General features: G+C 39.5%; 1 protein-coding gene across 1 annotated transcript; it reads right to left on the reverse strand.

Annotated features, from left to right (window-relative positions):
- Window positions 1-3,205: 3,205 nt before the first annotated feature.
- On the reverse strand, window positions 3,206-25,134 carry LOC111582612 (protein NLRC3-like). Its single transcript, XM_055016109.1, has 12 exons — window positions 25,039-25,134; window positions 15,296-15,397; window positions 15,085-15,195; window positions 14,613-14,720; window positions 13,478-13,591; window positions 13,232-13,310; window positions 12,288-12,513; window positions 9,611-11,414; window positions 9,352-9,525; window positions 9,069-9,242; window positions 7,633-7,679; window positions 3,206-7,397 (listed from the first exon to the last, which is right to left on the reverse strand). Exons 1-12 carry the CDS (start codon window positions 25,113-25,115, stop codon window positions 6,838-6,840), a joined length of 3,576 nt encoding a protein of 1,191 aa, XP_054872084.1. The 5' UTR covers window positions 25,116-25,134; the 3' UTR covers window positions 3,206-6,837.
- Window positions 25,135-27,126: the final 1,992 nt, after the last annotated feature.

The raw sequence follows: 27,126 nt of genomic DNA on the forward strand, positions 1-27,126 counted from the left end.
TGTTCATAGCTATATTAGAAGCAGAGACACAGAAGTGTACAACTTAATGAGCTGCAGAAAATGCAAAAGATTTGCAAGTTATTGTGTACCTCATTTCTGTTCTTGACAAGTTGTTTTGATTTTTAATGTGTGTATATGTGTATGGGAGACTACGATAAGGAAGTGGAAGAGAGAAAAATTCAATCGTGTTGTATGTGTACATGCAATGACAATAAAAGCATTTGATTTGATGTGAATTGATTTGTTTTGATTTGAAGTGAAACTCAAAAAACACTACATATTACTCAACATTAGTTTGGATTTGTAATAATAATATTGATATTAATAATGAATATTTACATAGCACTTTTCTGTGAATTGAGATTAAAAGAATTAAATGCAATAAGTAAAACATCACATAAACACTTAAATTTAAATGCACGGCGATATACAAATTTGCCAATTTACACTGACCTCATACCACCACATTTGTCTTTCTTGAACTGGATTAGATTTCTGTTTATGAGAAGCTTTCTTATTTTTAATATGCGTGTATGTGTGTGGGTGACTGAGATATAGAAATAGAACATTTTTCTTTTATGACAAACAGAAAATTTTACTGTACATGTAAATGCCATGACAACAAAGGAATTGTATTGGATTTGAGGTGAACTGATTTATTCTGATTTGAAAATAAACTGAAAGAACATATCACTCAACACTAGTTTGGATTAATTATACATCATATTCCTTTTGCGCATTTCTGTGTGTTTGATTAAAACAACTAAATGCCATAGGCAAAGTATCTTACTAACACTTTAAGTTAAACACATTGGATTATACAAATTTGCCATTTTACACTGACCTCATATCATCATCACCTTTGCCTTTAGTAAACTAGATTAAGTTTTTGTTCTGTGGATTTTGTTGATTTTTAATGTGTGTATGTGTGTGCCAAAGTTAAAGAAATAGAACACTTTTTTTAAGGTTAGCTATTACTATTATTTCATTGCATGTGTACATGCAATGACAATAAAAGCTTGCAATTTGATTTGAATCGACTTGTTTTGATCTGAAGTGAAACTGAAACACATCACAACATTAATTTGGAATAATAATAATAATAATAATAATAATAGTAATAATAATAATTATTATTAATATTATTATTATTATTATTATTATTATTATTATTATTATTATTAATAATAATAATAATAATAATAATAATAATAATAATAATAATAATAATAATAATAATAAATCGCTTTTCTGTGCGATTAAAACAACTAAATGTAATTGGTAAACATCACATTAACACTCTCGGTTTTTAAGTTAAATCCATGGTAGTATACGAATTTGCCCATTTACAATGACCTCGTACTGTCACTTTTGTCTTCAGTAAATTGGATTAGATACGTTGATTTACATTCAGAGAAAAATGAAACCTTCAAATGAGCAAAGAGCAAAATAAGTTAGGTAAAGTTGGCAAGATATTCACAGATTCGAACTTCCGGCATCAATAACTCATGAGATATACGTTGTAAAAACATAAACAATGCCTCTTTCCCATCACTGTCAGCTAGACAATGTACTACAAGGCCAGTTTGATCAAAAGTCAAGCTGCAGAAATAACATTGATGTCTATGAGCAGCTGGCTGTGCAACGAGTGAACAGGGACCGTCTGCAAATAGCAAAACCGCTGCAACAGCGGAGAGAGGCACTACACAAATATTCCATTACTTAACTTTTATACACTGTAGTGTCACCAAATTTACTGCAGCCATCAATTGTCTCCTGCTGGTCATACTACAACTCTTGGTTTGATACTAAATACAAAATCTGAATTTTAAGGAATTTTCATTATTTTATTATTATTTTATTTGTCATAAAATTCAATAACTTCACTCTTGTTTACTGTAGTGTCACCAAAATCACTGGAGCCATCAATTGTCTCCTGCTGGTCATACTACAACTCTTGGTTTGATATTAAGTACAAAATTTGAATTTTAAATAATTTTTATTGGTAATAAAATTCATTAATTTCACTTATGTACTGTAGTGTCACCAAACTAAACTGACTATATTTGTTCAATTCTACCAACTTATGAGAAATATCACTTAAATCACTCACCACTAACTCAAAGCTAGTAGGTGAAGTACAAATTTCCTGGTTGGAAACACTTTAGTACTGCAGCTTTCCTTCCACCTGCTCCAACAGACTGGCTCAAACTAGCTCAAAATGGCCGACAGACAGCCTTTAATACGCAGCGAAATAGTTCGTAAATAAACAGACACCATGGAAACGGCTAAGGTAACACACAGCTAGCAAGCGCAGCTAACATGACGTGCGGCGGCGTTCGTACGGCAATATTGTTGCTAATGCGGCTAGCTATTAGCAACAATAGCTAGCCGCATTAGCTAGCTAGCTAGCTAGCTCGGCCGATGGACGCGGGCTGACATGGCGGAGAGAAACACAGCTAAGGACTGGGACGTAGGGGAGTAGTTGTTTTTTTTTTTTTTTTGGTTTTACTTCGAGGTATATTTGATTTAAAAATGGGTGAGCTGTGAGTAACGGGACGTCTAGCTAGAGGAGAAAGGAGGGGCTGGACACCGGCGTCTGTGTGCTCACTGCGCCGCTCGCTCCGACATGACATAGACAACCGGTGTAACTGGTTGTGTCCCAGTATAAAGATCTCCATGAAGCTGCTGGAACCTTCTGGATTAAAACCAGCCTGTTTGTCTTTCAGTTCAGACGTTGGAGGCCTGAAACCTGGAGGCTGCTGACCAGCTGAAGCCCTGGAGGCTGAAGACCAGCTGAAGCCCTGGAGGCTGAAGACCAGCTGAAGCCCTGGAGGCTGAAGACCAGCTGAAGCCCTGGAGGCTGCTGACCAGCTGAAGACCTGGAGGCTGAAGACCGACTCTGATTTATGACAGTTTGTTTGGTTCTTCTGTCTGATATCATCATGAATAAAAGAAAACTGCATCTTCAGTGTTCCTGTTGGTTTATCTGCATCTCTCTGAGGACGTCTGAACTTCAGCAGCTCAGTAAAACACATTAACGCAGAGATCAGAGGTCAACCTGATCATCAGGATCTATCAGCTGGAACCTGAGGTCTGAAGGTCAGTGTAGAACATGTTGGACAGGTCCTAGTTCTGGTTCCAGCAGGAATAAATCAAAAACACAGCATGAATTAAAACAACCGAAGAAAGAAATGAATCAAACCAGAATCAGAATCAACTTTATTGGCCCAGTTTTTACACATAAATGAGAAATGTGACTCCTGAGCTGTGAGTCTCAGCTCTGAGTGCAGTAATCAAGGAAATAAACTAAGAACTAAAAGTAAAGAAATAAAGTGGAACAATATAAACACACAAACAGCAGCATTTACAGTGTGTGTGTAAAGTGGGTTACTGAGGGAGGAGTGGTACATTTAAAGAAATATTAATAGAACGTAGTAGTATTAGTTGTAGTGATTAATAGTACTGGTGGCAGTATTATTAGTCGTGAAAGTTATTGATAAAATAAGCATCATAACTGAGAAGAAGATGAGGACAGCACAACAACACTATATTGCCAAAAGCATTCGCTCACCTGCCTTGGCTCACATATGAACATAAGTGACATCCCATTCCTAATCCATAGGGTTCAATATGACGTCTGTCCACCCTTTGCAGCTATAACAGCTTCAACTCTTCTGGGAAGGCTGTCCACAAGGTTTAGGAGTGTGTTTATGGGAATTTTTGACCATTCTTCCAGAAGCACATTTGTGAGGTCACACACTGATGTTGGACCAGAAGGCCTGGCTCTCAGTCTACACTCTAATTCATCCCAAAGGTGTTCTATCGGGTTGAGGTCAGGACTCTGTGCAGGCCAGTCAAGTTCATCCACACCAGACTCTGTCATCCATGTCTTTATGGACCTTGCTTTGTGCACTGGTGCACAGTCATGTTGGAAGAGGAAGGGACCAGTTCCAAACTGTTCCCACAAAGTTGGGAGCATGGAATTGTCCAAAATGTCTTGGTATGCTGAAGCATTCAGAGTTCCTTTCACTGGAACTAAGGGGCCAAGCCCAGCTCCTGAAAAACAAGCCCACACCATAATTCCCCCTCCACCAAACTTTACACTTGGCACAATGCAGTCCGACAAGTATGGTTCTCCTGGCAACCGCCAAATCCAGACTGGTCCATCAGATTGCCAGATGGAGAAGCGCGATTGGTCACTCCAGAGAAGGTCTCCACTGCTCTAGAGTCCAGTGGTGGCCTGCTTCACACCACTGCATCCCACGCTTTGCATTGCACTTGGTGATGTATGGCTTGGATGCAGCTGCTCGGCCATGGAAACCCATTCCATGAAGCTCTCTGCTGAAGCACTGTTCTTGAGCTAATCTGAAGGCCACATGAAGTTTGAAGGTCTGTAGTGACTGACTCTGCAGAAAGTTGGCCACCTCTTGGCACTATGCTCCTCAGCATCCACTGACCCCACTCCATCAGTTTACGTGGCCTACCACTTGGTGGCTGAGTTGCTGTCGTTCCCACACACTTCCACTTTCTTATAATACAGCTGACAGTTGACTGTGGAATATTTAGGAGCGAGGAAACGTCACGACTGGATTTGTTGCACAGGTGGCATCCTATCACAGTTCCACGCTGGAATTCACTGAGCTCCTGAGAGCGACCCATTCTTTCACAAATGTTTATAAAAGCAGTCTGCAGCCTAGGTGCTGGATTTTATACACCTGTGGCCATGGACGTGATTGGAACACCTGATTATTTGGATGGGTGAGCGAATACTTTTGGCAATATAGTGTATGCCCATCTCTCTTCGCACACGATTCATCCAATCCCCAGGAGCCGCACACTGTTAAAAGAACCCTCCTGCAAGCTTCTTCCCACTCTCTACCTGTTAGTATTATTCCTTTGTTAGCTGTTATGTGATGCAACTACTGGTGATATCTCATAGGAAGGATGCAGGTGTCCCTTAGGGAGGATTATTATGGTTTCCACCCTTAAACAACCTTGAGTTTAGCAATTTCAGTACAATTAGTTGTTACTGAAGTATCTGGTCTGGTGTGGGTTCTGGTGGTTATTGACCATAGAGTGAACTTTTAACTAACAGATGGTAGTAAGTACTGAGAATGTGTTTTCAGGCTCCAGAAATCCTATGCTGTGTTGACTTTGGGGTCCACTGTTAACCTATAGCTGATTTGTGACCCTTAGGAATGCACAGAAGGGGACTCTTGTCTGAGGAGTTGTCACTCTTTAGTGGGGTTGTAAACCAGATGCTGTAATTCTATACGTTGCTAGAAGGTATAAAAACTGACCGTTGGTCTTTGTTCGAGGAGGATCATTGGGTGACATCCTTCCAGACAGCTCCTGTCTGTACGATACTGTTCTTTCTTTTAATAAAGTTCTTATTAAGAAAGTCAGTGTCAACGGGCGTTTCTTCTCCACCTGAACATCACGGACATCAGAGAAACAACGACATTACCTTGTAAGGAAATAGGAATGTGCTGTGTATCAAGACCAAAGCTCTATCTTTGTTAGTGTGTGTGCATGTGTAGAAGAAGAAATGTTTTTTATAAGCAGCTATAACTTAGCAGCTATAACCAGCCTAACCTGTCTGTGTCCATCAGAGCTTGGAGTTAGTGCTTAGCTCCATCTCTTCCATTTTAAAGGTCAAGCACAACTCATGCATTCATTGCACATTAAATGGTTATTATAATCAATATTGTAATACTCATATGTAATATCAATTTCAGTGTTCAGTTAGTAGTGCCTTAAAAAAAAATCCCAACAAGGTCTACCCACCATCACTGGACCACAGTGTTACTTTCTGCTGCTATTTATTTTAAAACAGAACCGCAGTTTTTTTTTCTCTACAACAGTGTATGGTCAGGTAACTGTGTAAAACTCATTTAATCAGAATGCTAATAATGCATTTGAATAAAAAAAGAATAAACTTTATTGTCCATCTGAGGCAGTAAAATTTTCTTTGGCCTCAACCAGGAAAACAAACATTTCCATAAGATTAAAAAATAGGACAAAAAACATCACACTCTACTGTGTTCCATTCATATCCTGATGTGTTCACTCTGATATAATGTTCCAGCAACATTAGCAAAACAATGATTAGTGATTCTAGCATGCATTTAAATTGTGTGATTTAGTTTAAAATGCTATTAGCTATTAACATATTAAGAATATAAATGTAAACATTCAAATAAAAATAAAAAATAAGATTTCTGGAGTATGTCTGATTGAGAGAAAAAGTCTGTGTCTGAGAACAAACAAAGAGCAGAGTGAAGGATTATTTGTCTCTGGTCAGTGGCTCTGTGTGCAATCCTTCATACATTCAGATGTTCAACATTTAATACTCCATATTTTGGGACCTCACTCTGCTGATGTTAGATCTCCTTAGTTAAACATATTTAAACTGTGCAGTTCATTCCAATGTACACATTTCTGTGTTCGGAGCAGAGGAGATGCAGGTCACAGTGAGTTCTGAGTTCGATGGACGCTCAGGAGTGACACTCGGAGCTCTTGTGGTTCTTTTAGGAGGTACAACACATCTCCTGTTGTCTCAAACATTGCACTGAATTGTCTTTTGGCTGTAAACATTTGTCTAGTTAGTTATCAAATGCAAGAAAGGAATGTTTTGTTTGAATTAAAATTTTTGTTCGTTGTCTGCACCAAGCGGTCCAGAATCGTTCCCTGCCAAATTACCACACCAAATAGATGTGACAATATTATTGGATCACAATCAGTGATTCAAAGGTAAACTAAAAGGAAACATCATCCACTATCTGGCTAAAACAACAGAGTTTAAGCTGCTGTCACTTCTAAACACTCTCCCTCCTACAGAGAACACAGAGACACTGAGGAACCCGACCAGCCTGAAAACCCAGATCTAAACCCAAACCCAGGATACAGAGGTTCAGTGAATGTGGTGTTGAAGGTGTGGAGGTGGATCAGAGAGTCAGAGGACAGTTTGTAGAAGGACAGAATGCCAGCAGGACAGTCAACATACACTGCTACTTTCTTTGAGACAGAGGAGGGGGAAAAGGAGGAGGAGATGGATGTTCTTATGTTATTGTGCCAGAGAGAGAAACCATCATCATCAGAGCAGTTCAGACTCCAGGACTGATCATTCCATCCAAACATGCAGTTATCGTTGTTTCCTTTCCTTCTGATTCCTCTGTATGTCACCGATATGTAGACTCCTCCTCTCCACTCGACCTCCCAGTAACAGCGACCGGTCAGACCACTTCTACACAGCAGCTGAACCCTACAGTCAAATCTGTCTGGATGATCAGGATATGGCTGCTCCTCCTTCACATATGTCACCCTCCTGTTGTTGTCAGATAGTCTGAGGTTTCTGTTCACTGTGTTTGTGTCCAGTTCAAGTTCACAGAAATCTGAGAAAATAAAACACAACAGAGCTATAGTTTATTATCTGACACATCTGATGGCTTTATTCGGTCTTCTACATATGATGTTAATCAATCTGAAGTTTAATGGTGATATTTTTTGTCAGCCATCACTGCTAAATAATATTTCAATGAAAAAAATACCATTACTATCAATTTTACATTTAAACACAAATTTAAACACAAACTGACAGTTTGCTGTTTTGTCATTCGTCAAACTTACACTTCTTCAGACCAGGTTTTAACCATTGCTCTCCACAATGATCCATCCTGCAGGAAAAAACACAATCTGAATGATTGTTTTATTAAACGCAAGTCTTAACTTTAATTATTTGAGATACACCTGTGTATGGTCTTTGCAAGTGTATGCAAACTTTTGTTCACAATGATATGTCCGTCAGGAAAGAAGAAGAAACAGCAGCAGAAGACAGCGTGATGTATAAATAATAGGAGCACAGTCTTCCATACGTCCAACTCCAAACGGTTTTCAGACTTTTCTATCTTGACTGTAATCAGTCAAGCCACCAGATTGTGTTGTTTTATGTCATTTATATGTTCAAGATCAAGGGTGTAATGTTATCGGTGTCAGAATATAAAGCTCTCTCAGGAAACTTTAAGATTTTTAAGCTGAGCATTTCACATTAAAAAAAAGTTAGTGTTAAGCTGTTCAATATGTTTATTTAATAATAAAGGCTCCTATGAGGAATTTCTTTCAGCAGATGTCTGAACAGAATTTTATCTCATTGCATTTGTTGGAAAGGCTGTAGCCTGTTGGGCACTTGCCCTGCTGTGATGGAAATACACAGCTGATGTAACCGAGCACATGGAGCTAGGCATCGATCATACATCACTGAACTTTCGTCTATAAGCCTTAATCGCTGTTCTGTACTGTTGTGTTGCCAATAAGTCGGTGAAAGGAAAGAAAGCTGAATCTGAGCATTCTGTGTTCTGACTGACACTCCAACACAATCCTCACTAATATCCACCATCACCTATACAGTCCTAACATCCTATCCAATATTTGGTCTTTTGAGCCGGGTTTGACATTTTCCTTTGATTCCAGGATACAGTGTAGTCTTGTCTCTCTAACAAAGAGACTATGATTTGATCTTTGTCGGCTGCAGGTAAACCACTAAAATTCCAAGTTATCAACACACAGCAAAGCAAGCACCAGGTTCAGAAAAGGATCCAGCAAGACGTCAAATGAATTAGCACACCAGCACAAGTCAACTGCAGGACCAGAATGCCTCGTCTTACTCTCAGATAAGTGGCCTTCTCACGTACCTTGGAACACCACAAAGCTACAAGAAAATGTGAGCTAAATCGATCCGCTATTTGTGGTATATTTATCACCAACCTTGAGCCCCTCATCCAAGCCATCACAAAGATCTGCACTTAGAGAGAGTTGATATATGCCACAGTTAAGGATCTTCATGAGGTTGTAGTGCAAGGTGACCCTTCAGCAACCAAGTCTCCATTAGTTGAAATGCGTATCAAAGCCAAGTGACATGTTTTCCAACAAGTCCAGATAGACAGCTTCACAGAAATAATTACCACCAACTAAAGGCTGACTGTCCCTCATGGACCTGAGCAAAAAGACACAAAACAAATGACATTAGACAAACAGGCATGATGTGATCTCCTGTTGTCTGACCATACCTGAGACTGTCCCGTCTCCAGTTTAGATCATCCACTGCAGCAGAAAGCAGCTTCACTCCCGAGTCTCCGGCATGATTGTAGCTCAGATCCAACTCTCTCAGATGGGAGGAATTGAAGCTCAGAGCTGAGACCAGAGAAGAACAACCTTCTTCTGTGACCAGACAACCTGACAGACTGGAGTCAGAAATATATGAACTTGGGAAGCAAAAAGAAAAATATGACAGATGCACCAACTTGAACATAAAGCAGAATTCAACTGATAGAGAAATAGTTGTATTCTGACCTGAGAGTTTCCAGTTCACAGTGTGGACTCTTCAGTCCAGCAGAAAGCAGCTTCACTCCTGAATCCTGCAGGTCGTTGTTACTCAGGTCCAGATCTCTCAGACTAGAGGACTGAGAGCTGAGAACTGAGGACAGAGCTTCACAGCTTCTCTCTGAGAGGTTACAGCTGCTCAGTCTGAAGAAGATGAAAAAAGCAGTTTCTTATTCATCACCCTAAATTTTAAACATATTTAAATAAGTGTAACTATCAGATCACCTACAGAGCTTTGTTGGAGGCTTTGATCACTGGCAGCAGCCTCAGAAGAGCCTCCTCTGAAGCAGAATATTTCTTCAGGTCAAACACATCCAGATGTTCTTCTGATGACAGTAAGATGAAGACCAGAGCTGACCACTGAGCAGGAGACAGTTTATCTGTGGACAGACGTCCTGATCTCAGAGACTGTTGGATCTCCTCCACTAGAGAACGATCATTCAGTTCATTCAGACAGTGGAACAGATTGATGCTTCTCTCTGCAGACAGATTCTCATTAAGCTTCTTCTTGATGTACTCGACTGTTTCCTGATTGGTCTGTGAGCTACTTCCTGTCTGTGTCAGCAGGCCTCGTAGGAGATTCTGATTGGTCTGCAGTGAAAGACCCAGGAGGAAACGCAGGAACAAGTCCAGGTGTCCACTGGGACTCTGTAAGGCCTGGTCCACTGCTGTCTGGTGTAGATGTTCGGGAGTAGGTTTGTCTTGAAACACTTTCATCAGAGGGAATGCTGTATTTTGTACTTCTAGCAGGTTGACACCAGAGTTGATGAAAGTCTGATGGACATGAAGAGCAGCCAGAAACTCCTGAACACTCAGATGGACGAAGCAGAACACCTTGTCCTGGTAAAGTCCTCTCTCCTCTTTGAAGATCTGTGTGAACACTCCTGAATACACTGAGGCCTCTCTGATATCGATGCCACACTCTTCCAGGTCTGATTCATAGAAGATCAGGTTTCCTTTCTGCAGCTGTTCAAAAGCCAGTTTTCCCAGAGATTCAATCATCTTCCTGCTCTCTGGACTCCAGGGTGGCTCTGTCTCAGATCCTCCATCATACTTGACCTTCTTCACCTTGGCCTGAACGACCAGGAAGTGGATGAACATCTCAGTCAGGGTCTTGGGCAGATCTCCTCTCTCTCTGGTTTTCAACAGCTCCTCCAGAACTGTAGCAGTGATCCAGCAGAAGACTGGGATGTGGCACATGATGTGGAGGCTTCGTGATGTCTTGATGTGGGAGATGATACCAATGGCCTGCTTCTTATCTCTCGATCGCCTTCGGAAGTACTCTTCCTTCTGTGGGTCAGTGAACCCTCTGATCTCTGTCACCATGTCAACACACTCAGGAGGGATCTGATTGGCTGCTGCAGGTCGTGTGGTTATCCAGAGGCGAGCAGAAGGAAGCAGTTTCCCCCTGATGAGGTTTGTCAGCAGCACATCCACTGAGGTGGACTCTGTAACATCAGTCAGGATCTCGTTGTTGTGGAAGTCCAGAGGAAGTCGACACTCATCCAGACCATCAAAGATGAACACAACCTGGAAGTGTTGAAAGTTGCAGATTCCTGCTTCTTTGGTTTCAGTAAAGAAGTGATGAACAAGTTCCACCAAACTGTATTTTTTCTCTTTCAGCACATTCAGCTCTCTGAAAGTGAATGGAAATGTGAAGTGGATGTCCTGGTTGGTTTTGTCTTCAGCCCAGTCCAGAGTGAACTTCTGTGTTAAGACAGTTTTCCCAATGCCAGCCACTCCCTTTGTCATCACTGTTCTGATTGGTTCATCTCTTCCAGGTGAGCCTTTAAAGATGTCTTCTTGTCTGATGGTTGTTTCTGCTCTGTCTGGTTTCCTGGATGTTGTTTCAATCTGTCTGACCTCATGTTCATCATTGACCTCTGCAGTCCCTCCCTCTGTGATGTAGAGCTCTGTGTAGATCTGATTCAGAAGAGTTGGGTTTCCTGCTTTAGCGATCCCCTCAAACACACACTGGAACTTCTTCTTCAGCTTAGACTTGTGTTGTTGTCTAACCTCTGTAGTAGGAGATCCTGAATAAACAAATAACATATGTGTCAAACATCTGCTCATTCTACAGTTCATTCAGATGTTTCCCTGTAATCATTCACTAACTCTTCGAAGTCTAGCCACTACTATCTACCCTGCAGTAACCCCAGTACATTCTGCCTTTCACACTCAAGCTTAGTCCTCACATACACAGGAAATTTTTCAAATGGGTTTTTCTCTAAAACAAATCTCTGTCCATATCTGAAGCACTGGCAAGAGCAAGCTACACCAAGAGGAGACAATACAATCCTTAAATTCGTATTGGCCAATCAAAAGTGTTAACTTACAGGGATATTAAAGGATAATTTACTATAAATGGGCAATTTTCCACTTCAGAAACTTGTGGGCCACTTTAGAGACATTCTGCCTTTTGACATGTTTGGACTGCAAGAACTGCCTCTGAAGAATCTCTGAGTTCCATTTTTGGTGGAAAAAAGCACCTAATTGCGGGGTAGACATATGTGAGTGGTCTCGCAAAACTGCTCTCCTCTGAATTTCCTAGTTGGGTAACGGTCCATTAAAACATCAGCATCAGTAGTGCAAAAAATTCACCATATCGGCTGGCATAGCACTATGTTTTGTACATGCTCACAGAACTGAAGTCATGTCTATTATCTGCTATTTGTTGTTGTTCTGGTGCACTCTGACTTATCGTGCTTGTAGCTGTCAGATCCTGCAATAGAAACAAAAAGCCTAAATGGGCCAATTACAGGGCTGTTCATTTAAACACTAAGGCCACCTCACACCTACCCCAAGCTGCCGCAGTGAAAGGACAGCTAAGTGTACATCGAGGAAGGGCTGAATTATTTGTGTGGACTAATGCCTCTGTTTCTCACTATCTATTAAAATCCTCTTACTGCTCTGCAGACAGTCAGCCAGCTGGTCCTGCTTCATTCTCCTCAGGAAATGTAGTGTGATCTTCAAAAATGACTCTCTGCTGCTCCTCCTCTGCTCTTCATCCTCATCCTCCAACTCCTCCTCCTCCCTCTGACTCTCTAAGCATTCTGGGTAATCTGGACCCAGAACCTTCTGGATCTTCTTCATCTCATTCTTCACAAAACTGATGATGTTCTCCTCCAGCAGCTGGAACAGAGAAATATATCGAGTTTGTTTTCTGCTGAAACTGAAGACAAATTCAGATCAGTATTCTAGTAATGAGAGCAGTGTGGACAATATTAGGACAAAAATCATAGCTGAAGTGGAATCAACAACTGAAACAGTTTTAACAGTGACTGAACATATAAAACCTTCATGATGGTTGGATTTACTGCAGCATCGATGTATCAGACGATAATATTTGGACCTAAATACATCTATTAAACTTCCCACTGGGGCTGCACAGTGGCGTAGTGGTTAGCACTTTCGCCTTGCAGCAAGAAGGTCCCTGGTTCGCGTCCCGGCTTTCCCGGGATCTTTCTGCATGGAGTTTGCATGTTCTCCCTGTGCATGCGTGGGTTTTCTCCGGGTACTCCGGCTTCCTCCCACAGTCCAAAAATATGCTGAGGTTAATTGATCATTCTAAATTGCCCGTAGGTGTGAATGTGTGAGTGCTTGTTTGTCTTTGTATGTGGCCCTGTGACAGACTGGTGACCTGTCTAGGGTGTCCCCTGCCTTCACCTGAGTCAGCTGGGATAGACTCCAGCCCCCCCCATGACCCTAGTGAGGATTAAGCGGTGTATAGATAATGGATGGATGTAAACTTCCCACTGAGAGTCTGTTTCATGTTTCATCAGTGAATCAGAACAAATTCTTCTGTCAAGTTACTGTGACAGTAAAGTGTTGAATGTAGAATAGTTCTCACCATTAATATGGAGTCCAGATCTGTTTGATGCTGAGGGACAGACTGACCTCTGAGATCCTCTGAACTCTGCTGGTTAACGCTGCAACAACATTCAACTTTAGCACATGTACACTTTGTTAAAGGGGTTATGTTCTATAATGATGAATTCTGGCAGAAACACGAAGTGATCTTTCATGTAAATGACATTCTCACTGTTGGATGTGAAATTTTCAAAGCGGAAACACAATGAAAACTTTATATTCTCACCCTTCATCAGTGGTCTGGTGTCCATCTTTAAATTTAACGGGTTCAAGCATAGACTGGTTACTCTTCATGGACACACAGCTGGGTACAGAAGAGGCTGGTTTCTGCTCCTGAATCCTGATGGAAACAAAAATATCACCACACAACTGTAACTTAAAGGCTTACTTTGTGTTATTTTGTTGCAGTGAATCGTTCATACAAATACCATAACCTGAGTCTCACAATTGTTTTCCGTGGTCTTCCTGGTCTTTTGGCGTTGCTGAGCTCACCAGTGTGTTCTGCCTTTTTAAGAATGTACCAAACCACGTAATATTTCTGCTACCTCCCTGATGGGTTTGTTTGGATTTTTCAGCCTAATGATGGCTTGCTTCACTGACACTGATAGCTCATGGAACATCATATTGAGAGTTTACCTCACCCGACTTCAAACACAAATACCACACTTGAAATGAACTCTAGACCTTTTATCTGCTCCTTGTAAATGAAATAATGAGGGGATAACACACACCTGGCCATGGAACAGCTGAGCAGCCAATTATCCAATTACTTTGGTCCATAGAAAAGGTGGAGTGCACATAAAATGTGTTGTAATTCCTACACCGTCCATCTGATTTGGATATAAATACCCTCAAATGAAAGGTGAAAGTCTGCACTTAAAGCACACATTGACTGTTTAATTTCAGATCTACTGTGGTGGTGTACAGAGTCAAAATGCTGAAAATCGTGTCAATGTCCAAATATTTATGGACCTGACTGTACACGATGTCACTAACAAACAAGAGACACGAGGAGGTTTGGGTGAAGGTCAGGAATAAATCAAGCTCAGCTTCACTGGACTCTCACCAACAACACTGGCACATTTCCCTGTCTATGCCGATGAAAACTGATGCAATACATTTGAGAAACATTTATATAAATGCATTTTTTTTATTTTGAGGAACAAAGTTTGGCTGCAATTTATTTCTAGAATCCACCTCACCAAATATTTGTCACTTCCTTCTCTTCTCTATCTGTTTGTAAACCTCTTTAAAGAGTTTTTTAACCATCATTTTATACATATTTAATATAGACATACATGCATAAAACACAAAACACAGAGAAAAACAACAGAGATCGTTGCACTCAAAAACTAACTCACTGTATTTCAGAAGGCTGTCCTTTAAAAGCAAGAGGAGGCTCCATGGACTGGTCACTCTTCATGGACACACAGCTGGAAGCAGGACAGTCTCGTATCTGCTGCTCAAATCTGATATACATCAAAGATGACCAAGTGATCAGTAGTGCAACTTACAGAACAACATTATAAATCTGCAGGAAGTGAGGAAATCAGTGAAATTCTTTCATTCCTCCAAAGTTAAACTGCTGAAAGGCGACCAGTAGCAAACCAGGTTGTACTGGTCAGATACCAGCTGAGAGGAGAAATGAAAAATAAACTCAACAAACGTCCACTAACAGACAGTGTAAGAATCTGATTTTACATTGTTATGTTCATTACTTTCAGTAACAGTGTGAATTATTACAAGAGAATCCATCTTTAAAATGCTCAGTTAATGTTAGAGGTCAGAACAAGATTATACATCTGCAAGAACACCTACATTATCATCACTTACTGTGCTTCAGAAGGTCGTATTTTAAAAGCGAGTGGAGGCTCCATAGACTGGTCACTCTTCATGGACACACAGCTGGAAACGGGAGAATCTGGTCTGTTCTGCTGCTTTGGTCTTCAACACAACACACAGAATTTTGAGTGTAAATAATGATGGTCAGTGCTGAGCTCTGACATGGAGAAGAGTCATGGACAGTTAGAGATGTTCATCTCACCTCTGAGCTTTGGTCTGGTTCTCATGTTCCCCACACAGAGTGGTTTCAGAGGGAGGAACTCCCTCCTCTCTGTCCTCACACTGATTCATAGCAGAGACACACCTTCACACAAACACAACAACCTGATCAGTACAACAACAACATTAGTTCTCATTACTGTCACTGACATGGCTCAAATATTCAGAACTCTGAGTCTGGAGAGAATTGATTAGTCTACAGTGGTTACACAGCCACAGATTCATCCATAAATACACAATGATGACCGTGAAAAATACATTTGTCATTGTTTAAAAGTGAGACACAGTACGCCCATGTACGTCATGCTTTTCTTTCTGGCATGTGAATGTCAGCAATATATTTATTAGAATAGGCATTGCGTTTCTTTCCTTCATTTCAGACTAGTGAGCTCTCACACAGAGGCAGTTTATAAAGTGCAGTTGAAACATCAGTAACACAACTGAATCCAGAGCCCCGTCATAGCTGGATATTATTCTACTGTAGAAATCTGAAGTCACAATATTTTTCCATCATATCAAGTTTTTTTTTAATTAGAGTGCTTTTAACAGCAGCTTATTTGCACTAGTAATGTTATTTTTATATGAATGTGTTAAATAACGCGGCCTCTCGAACAGAGAAGTTCCTAGATCAAACACACGATTGAGATCAGGGCTGATTAAGGAATTTTTCATGCAGACAGATGAAAAAAAGAAGTCAGAGCAGAGGAAGCTATCTTTTAAGGACTGCAGATGTAGGGCCAGATTTCTAGGACACTTGTTTTAAATTACCTTGTTTTTGGGCTTGATAACGTGATGACCACTTGTTAACCCCAAAGGTGAGCTTACTTTTCAAGGCCACAGACACAAGCAAAATTAATAAAGGTTGTGCACTTTAGTGATCTGCCTATTCGGTAGGTGGTACTGTCGCAACAACCAAGCGCCCTAGAACAGTCTTACAACTGCAGTCCAGAAACTGCAGCCTTGTCTGCTGCAGACACGAAATATTGGAAAAAAAAAGTTGCCAGATGTTCCACTGGGATACAGGAACACTGTCTGAGTTTACTCCACCTGAACATAACAGTTGTATCCCGGCCAGAGGCAATTAAGCCTAAGAGGGAACCAGGTACTACAGCTAATCTAAAATACCTGAAAGCATGTATTATCTGGGATAATGCTGTCAGGTAGATAGTAAATATTACATGACTTGGATCAGATTGGAATCCAAAAGAACTTGATCGGGACATCCCTACTCTCTAATCCATGAAACAATACCAAAATTAGACAACATAGTAACAAAACATGTTATTGTACCACAGATGCCTGTAGTTAGATAAATTATCATCACACGCTGACAGATTTTTCAGTATTGACGCTGTAAATAAACTATTACTGTTTTCCCTTTAAACACACCACAGCATCTGTTTTCTGTGATCACCACAGTCTACATTCTTGTATTGCTTGTATTAGTCCCATCTGCTCATCAGACAATAAGTGACATCAACTTGAAAATACATTTTTCAAAAGTATATCTGTCCTAACTCTCACACTGACATAAATTTCTACTGCCCTCTGTAATACAATGTTATAATACAGTGGTGGAAAAAAGTTTTCACCTATGCATTTGTGAAATATTGCATTAGGTCTTCAAGTGCAATTTCTTTTAGTACAGTCACAGTCAAAATACTAAACAAATCCTAAAAAAAAGCCATTAAAAACTTAAAATTGATTGGTTCCATAAAAATACCTAAGAATTTTTGAGTATTGGGTCATTTTGGTACCACTAACGAAGGTCATGCGTTTTATTAAAAGACAATTTTTGTTGCCATGCTTGGTGTCTATATAAAGCCAGCACATTTGAAAGTTCTTCAGAGACAAAAATGGCTAAAACAAGGAACCTCACGCATGAAACACACCTTAAGATATAGATTCTCAGCCATGAAGGGCACAGCTGCACCCAGATAGCCAGGAAGTTCAAATGCAGTCCTTCAGCAGTTCTATTCACTCTGCAGAAATACAGAGGAACCAACAGCTTGGAAGACAAACCAAGATCTGAGCGTCCAAGGGTTTCTTCAGGAAGAAATGGTCGCATCCTGATCCACATGTGCAGGGAAAAACACTGAATTACGTCACAAGAAATTCAGCAGCAGTGGTCAAACCAAACTGGTGTCCAAATGTTCCACCCTCACTGTATGTGGTCGACTTTTAGGTCATGACTTAAGGTCCTACAAGGCTGCCAAGAAGCCCATGATCAATGAGAGACAGAGGTTAGCCCGGCGTCGTGGGGCCTAAGCACACAAGAACTGGACAGCCAGGAACTGGAAGAAGATTCTGTGGTCAGATGAGTCCAGTTTCCAGCTTTAGCTTCCTGCTGCTAATGTGAGGGCATGCAGGTATGCAGAAGGCCAAGTGAAGCATTATCTCCATCATGTACAGCACCTACTGTCAAGCATGGTGGAGGCAGTATCATGGGTTGTGGATGCATGAGTGCTGCTGGTGCTGCATCTCACTGTCTGTGATGGCACATTGACCTTTGCCAAGTATTGTGACATTCTCCAAACCCACATGCTCCCTTCTGCACATGCACTGTTCCACTGAAGTCAGAACTGAATGTTTCAACCAGATAATGCCTCTTGAACACATCCACGGCCAGCAGAACTTGGCTGCAGGAGCATAGTATCCAGGTCTTAGAATGGCCAGCTGAATCCATGATATGGACATGAGCCCCATTGAAAATCTGTGGTGGATTATCAAAAAGTCTGTTTCAAAGCGTAAACCAAAGAAATTAGAAGAATTACAAGCAGTAATTCAAGAAGACTGGGACCAGACAACCCTTAACAGTGTGAAAGGCTTGTAGGGAACATGCCAGCCAGGATTAGAGCGCTACTGCTGCTAATGGCAGGGCTACTAAATATTATTTGATGGTTTGCTTTTTTTTGTTTGTTTAGTTTTGAACACATTCTCTTTTATTTGTTGACTTTGATACTGACAATGATGAGAACTGGCATATTGAAACTGTCAAGAATGTAGTTTAGTTTCCTATTTGTTTCCTTGTTTTTCTTGTAAACAATAAACAAAAATTTATATAATTTGTATTTCTTTGTGTCTGTCTAATGCAGCCACATCTTTCGAAACACAAAAAAGACTTTTCCATAAATACTTCATGATAATATTTGAGATTGTGTGGAGAATTTTAAGGGTGTCTGAAAACTTTTTCCACCACTAGATTTCCCGATACTGTGTTGAGGCTTTAGTGTGTCATTCCTATGAGACCCTTCTGGGGGCGCTCCTGTCACTCTAAAGTTACAATATCCACAGTTTTAACGGGACAACATTTAAAATGCATTTATTCAATACAATATAAAATAAACATGAATCCAATCATTAGTTTCGGTGGGTTTTAGCGGTGGGCAGACAGTCGTAGTGATGAAGGATGAGGTTGACAATAACAGCTCAGCGGCAGGAAACACCCAGCAGACAGCTGTGTATTTTAACAGGAAACTAAAAGAAAGACCATTTTTCTGAGTTAAATAGCTTTTTAAAGCGGCCTACAAAATAAAATAAACGAGCTAAACAGCGAAACCATCCTTCAGCTGCTACAACCGTGTTTCGTTCTTTTGTCTACAGCAAACACTTGGCGGACATAAAAGTATTTTAAACACGCAACGTGAGGAAAAATATCCTGTTAATGACACATTTAGAGATTTATGTGGTTTCTTTACCTGCTGAGCTGACTTCACAGCCACTTCCAGACACCGTCCACCTCTGTGTTGAGAGGAGAAGCTGCTGCAGTGAGCAGCGAAACTGAAAGTGTTTTTCTGGAAGAGGAACCAGTGAATGTAGATAAAAGTTACTCATGAAACAGGAGGTGCTGGGCAAACATGATATAACACGGGCAGTCCCCTTAGGAAAATGACTATTCTCTTCAAGAAGAAAAAAGTGCTGTAGTTTGAAGTTTGTTAAAATAAGTTAGAAGTGAGCTTAAAATTAAGAAATGCAGAGGGAAGCTACTGCAGTAAACAACATGTTGGCCAATCAGCTGATATGCACATATACAGAAATTATCTTGGATTTTAAAAACAAAATCCAATTAATTTAGGATTGATAGACCTAGAAAAAAAGTCCATTTTACCTTTATTATCACTAATATTTAAGTTTCTGACAGAAAAATGTCAAATCACTAGTAACCATCAATAGTTAGCCAGAATTTAGAGAAGAATTCACTAGGTAGCTACTGCTACAGTAAGCTAATATAGCATGAGGCTATTAGCGTCACATAAAGTCAGCTAGTTGGATTTTTAAATTGACAATTTAAATTTTTTTCCTATTGTGTACAGAATTTATCATAAATTTAGGTTACACTATTAAAAATCATTTATGTTCATGGGGGTTTTATATATATATATATATATACACACACACACACACACACACACACACACACACACACACACACACACACACACACACACACACACACACACACACAGACACACACACACACACACACACACACACACACTCACACACACACACTCGCTCAAATGTTTGGGGTCACCCAGACAATTTCATGTTTTCCATGAAAACTCCCACTTTTATTCATGTGCTAACATAAGTGCACAAGGGTTTTCTAATCATCAATGAGCCTTTCAACACCATTAGCTAACACAATGTAGCATTAGAACACAGGAGTGATGGTTGCTGGAAATGTTCCTCTGTACCCCTATGGAGATATTCCATTAACCTTAAATGAAAAATGACTGTGCCAAGTACAGAATTATTGTGGCAAGGCTTCGTGCCTCAGAGGGTATCTTACCCTGGTTTACCCCTAAAGATATGTAGAGTTCTGACTTCACAGTAACTCTCTTTCACCTGATGACACCGAAAAAAGAACTTCTTTAAAACAACTGTTCTCTAGGGAACACGAGAATGATTGACTGACAAAAGCAGCAAACAGAGGCTGAAAGAGGAAGTAATGAGCAAATAGTAAGAAGAACTTGTGTCAGTATTACAAAACACAAGAACATGAAAGGAGGGATGTAAAAGCTGAACTGAAACTGGCCTGAACTGAGAGAGCTGGACTGTTTGTGGTTTAAATATCATATCCATAAGTCAAAATCAAATAGAACCAAACTATCGTTCTGAGTTTTTAATAGCAATGCCAGAGATTATTATAAAATACATTTCATTTTATAAAACCTGAGCAAGACTGTTTTACATGTCATTTTTCTGTGACTTATTTGCCAAACAAAATTCAATACAACCCACTTTTTTTTAAACATCTAATGTCTTCATTTTCTTATCATTAATGCCTTACTCAAATCAGTTGCTGCTGCTGTGAGACAAAACAAATTGTGAATGAACACGTGTAAAATTTAAAAGCTGTTCACAGTTGCACTTCTGCATGTGTTTAGGCGTTTCTCTCCGACTCTTTCAGTCGGCGCTTTTTATTCAGACATGTACTGAAATACCTAGAACAAGAACTAAAACCAACAGCATTTTTCCTCTCACACGTCATGCTGTGATGCAGGTGTTGTTGTAAAGGACAGCCTAGATTTCTTCCATTAGCATTTAGAATTATTCTGCTTCAGAAACTAAACTAGCTCAGTTGAATATAAGGATTTACCATGTGGACGGAGACTATTTCAAATCTTTCTGACAATGACGGACTCTTCCTTCTCTGTAGATTCACTCAACACTCTGCTGAACCTCAGACTGGAAGCAAACATGCACTTTAGTTTCATGTATCGCTACACGAAAACTTAATTGCCAACATTTATCTGGTTTATATAAGGCAAAGCATGCACTCTCATTAAATAAAGAACTTTTTTTCACACTAGTGCAGCTAAATCCTCAGTCACAGTCTTGTCTCCCATCAATTAAAATTCCATTTCATGGCTGGTGTGAACATCAAAAATGTTGACAGCATGTTAATGTGGACACCTTTCTGATGTTATAAGAGTCATTTGAGAAAATTGTGAACCTACTCTAATGTTGCTACATAATGTGGCTCTTCAGCTCATTATATGTCAGGTAATTTGCAAATCATTGAAGCGGCAACAAAAACACAATGAAGTCTGTTTTAGTGCATCACTACTATACAATATAAGAATTTAAAGATGTTTCTCAAGCAATAAATTCTGAGTTCTGATTAGTTTACTGATCAGTTTTAACAGACTGATGCAGTTAAGCCTTTTGATGTCTGCAGCTTCTTTTGAATTCCCCTCAGGACTAAAAAAGTATCCATCTATCCATCCGTCTATCCATCGATCTATCTAGACCATTCACAATGTATTTGCTAGAATCCCAAAATTCTTTGTTACGATCTCAGAATAACTTTTCCTTTCTAAAATGTTTTTGATACAATCCGAACATCTGGTCGAGTCCCTCTGTCATCTCATCCATCCATTATCTATACACCGCTTAATCCTCATTAGGGTCATGGGGGGGGCTGGAGTCTATCCCAGCTGACTCAGGTGAAGGCAGGGGACACCCTAGACAGGTCGCCAGTCTGTCGCAGGGCTACATATATAGACAAACAAGCACTCTCACATTCACACCTACGGGCAATTTAGAATGATCAATTAACCTCAGCATATTTTTGGACTGTGGGAGGAAGCCGGAGTACCCGGAGAAAACCCACGCATGCACAGGGAGAACATGCAAACTCCATGCAGAAAGATCCCGGGAAAGCCGGGACGCTAACCAGGGATCTTCTCGCTGCAAGGTGAAAGTGCTAACCACTACACCACTGTGCAGCCCTCTGTCATCTCACAGACGAATATTTTCAGTTCCATATTCTGTGATATTAAAGTGCAACATCTGATTTATGTTAATGTAATATTGCGTCATCTCACAAAGGATTCAGGCTTTTTCACTTTTTTCACATATTATTGAATAACTAAGTGATTTTCCCTGCAGTCTGAACTCAGTGATTCAGAATGGCAGATTGAACACAATAAAAACGTTGAATCCACATGAGATCAGCTGCATCCTGTCGGCTTTAATGATCCTGGAGATGTGTCTGGATTCATCCATTCGTTCATCTCTTTAAAATGAAACATACAACTCAAAAACGTCGAGAAGCCTGAATACTTTCTGAAGTGACTGCACAACATTTAGACCTACAAGAATCAAATAGATATTTAAAACAGCTAATCAGCATCAGTAAACATTTCTGCTGAAAATCAGTGATACAGCACAGTTTGATCAGACATGCACAGATTTGCCTGGCAGGATTCTCACCTGCTAAACTCACTTCAGATAAACTCAAAGACACTTTCCAGCTTGTTTGTTGAGGAACTATTTGGTGATAAGAAGCTGCTTATTCTCCTTCAGTAGTCTTTGATCTGAGAATACCACCACATGCTCATAACTCCAGAGTCTAAGTCTAATTAATATTAGACGTCAGAACCAGTCAAACCCAGGGCAGAAATACAGTCAGTATCAGACATCCTACACCAGATGATGGAGTTCTACTGTCTGTCCACTAGGTGGAGCTAAATGACCATTTTTTTTTAATCACATGTAAACACAACTGTCTTGTTTCACTCTGACCCTCACTCTTGGTTTCTAGCAAAGGGGGACTGAATTTAAACCTCTTCTTCAAAGACTCTTCTTGTCATTTTTGAAAGTGGAACCACATCTATGTAATGTTCCTTCTGTGAGATGTCTGAATAATGCAGACAGTGATGTGATACTTTATTTTTATTTTATTTTATTTATTTAATTGTTTATTTAATAGGGACAATGCAATTAACATAGCTTCAGTACAGTTCATGAATCCGATGTGTTGCATGTAGAGTTTTAACTACAGCTAATTCTCAACTCCTGTCCCTAGTTGGGCTTTTAAAACAATCAAAACATACAAGATCACAATCCTTTAAAAGTACAATATACAAAAAACCTAAACAAATACGACCATAACTTATAAAATTAAGTTAAAAATCCTCACAAATCTATAAAACAAAAGCAAGAAGGAAAACAAAAAGTAAAATTTTACAAATCAATCCAAATTAACTATTTAAACTACAACACTTTAAAAATGAGGACAGCTCTGGTTTGCTTTAAGCCACGCCTTAACTTTTTTTTGTGAAGGTTTTAATATTAGTTATTGATTTTATTTCAGTTGGTAATATGTTCCAAAGTTTGCAACCTTTGATTGAAAAAGCAGACTGTCCAAAAGTGGTTCTGCAGCGTTGAATCCTGCAGTTTCCTTCCACTGTGCTTCTCGTTACTCTATTATTGTTCTGTCATTGAATATATTGATGAAGAGGTTCAGGTGTAAGGTTATTGATACATTTGAATACTAATTTAAGAGAACACAAGTGTACAAAACTGTCAAAACTCATAAGATAGTATTTTTTTTGTATATTGCAATGATGCCATCGGGTAGGTTTTTTTATCCATTATTTTTAGAGCCTGATTATATAATGAAGAAATTGTCCTTACTATAGAAGGTGAAGCTTGAGCCAATACTGTCAAACAATATGCAATCTGTGAAAAATCATAAAGTGCATAAAGATCTGAGCTGCTTGAGTTGGAATATAGTGTCTAATTAATCTAAAATAGTTAAGATTACTCTTTACAGTCTTTGTGATTTTCTCAATATGTTTATCAAACTTGAGTTGTGGATCTAAAATTATTCCTAAGTATTTAAACTCACTGACCTCTTGTATTCCTTTATTCTTTATTTTAACGTGTCAACTTTCATTTAATAATACATAATAATACATACATGGAGGAATCATTAAAGAAATGATCCAGTCTCTGGTTACATCTATGAAAAGTGCCAATAGTGCTACCAGTAATACCATTAAGCATCAAAATGCACAGTGTACTGTCAGCATGCTGCTACTTGACTTGCTTGCGTGCCACTGTTAAGTAGAATCCACACATCATGTCAACAGTGTTTGTAAAGTAAAGTGTTGGGGAAGAAGATGCAGCTCAAAGCTGTCAGAGCAGTTCTGAGACTGACTGCATTGTTTCGCTGACATGAGATGAGGATACAATCAAACTGCTGCTGGTTCCTCATTCTGATCCTAAACAAAGACACATTCTGCAAACAGAACTACAAGAATATCTGGACCTGCAACATTCTATGGATCTTTGGAATCAGCCAATCAGCTTAAAGAAACACTTCAACGGCCTCATGACTTCATCGTGAATGTATGCAAAACTTTGAATAGATTATTCTATTCAGAAAATATTTAATCTTGAAAGTAACTTCTGTAGTTAGTTTTTGGCCCATCTGCGTACATTCAAAGACAGAATATGACTTTAACTCTTCAGTAGATCCCAGTTCACAAGGATCATCAAAAAAAAAAACCTGGAAATTATTTTACTTTACGATCAAAACAGAAGTTAAATCAAGTCTAAAGTTTCTATTTGTTACTAAACATACTGAGTCAGAAACATCCACATCCGTAATCTCATTAAACAGCTTTGAAGAGGCTTACTGGCAGTTTTTATGCAACATTTTGAAGACGAATGATAAATAGAACCATATGATATCAGGCTACAGTCAAACTGATGTTTCCTTTCCAAGTGATAATGACATGGAAATCATTCTACCATCATTGATCTGGCAGACAAATTCATCACATTATTTTGAACCACATTTAAAACAGATATTCAGAAACAACCAGTCAGCGTCAGGAAATATTTGTACTGGTATTCGGTGATACAACACAGTGTGATCCTGTAGATCAAACAGATTTCTCTGGTAGGATTCTCACCTGCTGAACTCACTTCAGATCAACTTCAGACACTTTCCATCTTCGTGTGTTGAGGAAACATTCGGAGAGAAGAAGCTGCTCGTCCTCCATCGTCAGTCCTCATGTCTGAGTGATTTGATCTGAGAACATCAGAAGCAGTCAAACCTGTGGCAGAAATCCAGCCAGTGTCAGAAACATGTCATCTCAGATGACGGAGTTCTACTGTGTGCCCACTAGATAGAGCTAAATGACAATCTGATGAGATGTGATGGAGACGCAGCAGTTTTTATCACATGCAAACAGAATTGTATTGTTTCACTTTGGTCCTCAGTCTTCATTAATAATAATAATAATAATAATAATAATAATAATAATCTTCATTTGTATAGCGCTTTTCAAAATACTTGGTTTACATTGTTACATTATAAAATCAGCAAACATTAAAACAGAGAAACATCATAAAACAAATCATAAAACACATCATAAAAATAAATAAGCAACAGGGCGCCTGCACACCTCAACAGGTTAAGCAGGCGACCCACGTACAGGAGCTGGTTCCCAATGCAGTGGCCTGGGTACGATTCCCTCTCACAGCCCTTTGCTGCATGTCTTCTCCCCACTCTTCTCCCTCCTTTCCTGTCTGTCTACACTGTCCCTATCAAATAAAGCCGTAAAAGGCCAAAAAAATAACTTTATCAATAAGTAATATATATTAAAAGCAGTTCTGAACAGGTGGGTCTTGATGAGTGATTTGAACGTGGTCAGGTTGGCAGGTATTTTGCTTTACTAAATATTCCAATATATACACTTAAAATTAACTATGAACAGAAAAGCAACAATTCTCCCGTGTTTTGGCTTAGCAGATATCATTAGATAGAGGACACTTGTGCAATGCAGCTGGTCCATATTAGTCTGTAAACTCCTTTTTCTCAATGTACTCCAATTAATCCTTGTCAGTGACGTCACCACTTGCTTTCATATACATTGGGTGCATCAAAGTTTGCCTTTGAATGGTATTTTTGACTGGATTCTAACAATTTGCTTCATTTTTCAGTACCTAAAGTGAACATACAGTATTAACAATTTTGTTTTCCAAACTAAAACTTCAGCGTCTTTGAGTTTTTGGAAAAGCGCTTTATAAATAAAATTTATTATTATTATTATTATTATTATTAAAACTGTTCAACACTGGAAAATTATGCAGCCTGTTTAAGTTAAACATGTTGTTGCACAAACTGGTACCTACTGAAGCCATAACGGCTACGAGATGCTGAGATTGACTCTTTAAACCAAAACACTTTCTGAAAAAAAAAAAAAAAATACAGTGATTCAGATCATAGTGAAATATCATTCATCATTTAAAGCACAGATATGAAGCTGCTGTCAGTCCTACAGAGAACAAAGAGACACTGAGGATCCAGATGACCATAATCTGAATCCAGCATACAGAGGTTGAGTGAATGTGGTGTTGAAGGTGTGGAGGTGGATCAGAGAGTCAGAGGAAACATTGTAGAAGGACAGAATGCCAGCAGGACAGTCCACATACACTGCTACTCTGTTAGAGATGGAGGAGGAAGAGATGGGTGTTTCTCTGCTACTGTGACAGACAGAGAAAAAACCACTGGAATAGAATAGGCTCCAAGACTGATCATTCCGTCCAAATCTGCAGTTAATTCTGTCTCTGATTCCTCTGTAACTCACTGATATATGAGCAAATTCTCCACACTCCACCTCACAGTAACAGCGACCAGTGAGTTCATTTCCACACAGCAGCTGACAACACTCAAATCTGTCTGGATGATCAGGATAAGGCTGCTCCTCCTCCTCCACCAGCGTCACCTTCCTGTTGTTGTCAGACACTTTCAGGAATCTGCATAATTTACAGGATTTACAATAGTTAAGTCGTCCACAGCAAGCGTTCACAAAAACATTCATGCAGGGGAAAGGGAAAATTGGAGAAAATAATTACATGTAGCATCTGTCATATTCCATGGTTGTGTATTTAACTGTGGTTGCTAGACTCGAGAGGCACTTACTATATGTATGCCAGACAGCCACCAAATTGCTCGCCTTCATTCAAGGCTATGCTGTGAAAAGGTGTTTGCCTCCTTTCAAATATCTT

The sequence above is a fragment of the Amphiprion ocellaris genome, chromosome 12, assembly GCF_022539595.1.
Source record: "Amphiprion ocellaris isolate individual 3 ecotype Okinawa chromosome 12, ASM2253959v1, whole genome shotgun sequence".
Lineage (NCBI taxonomy): Eukaryota > Metazoa > Chordata > Actinopteri > Pomacentridae > Amphiprion > Amphiprion ocellaris.

Coding starts and splice junctions, on each gene's coding strand:
- LOC111582612 (XM_055016109.1), bottom strand. CDS start 25,115: ATGGAGGACGAGCAGCTTCTTCTCTCCGAATGTTTCCTCAACACACGA. Junction 14,721..15,084: donor ATACGACCTTCTGAAGCACA/GTAAGTGATGAT, acceptor GATGTATATCAG/ATTTGAGCAGCAGATACGAG. Junction 11,415..12,287: donor GGCTGACTGTCTGCAGAGCA/GTAAGAGGATTT, acceptor TTGTTTATTCAG/GATCTCCTACTACAGAGGTT.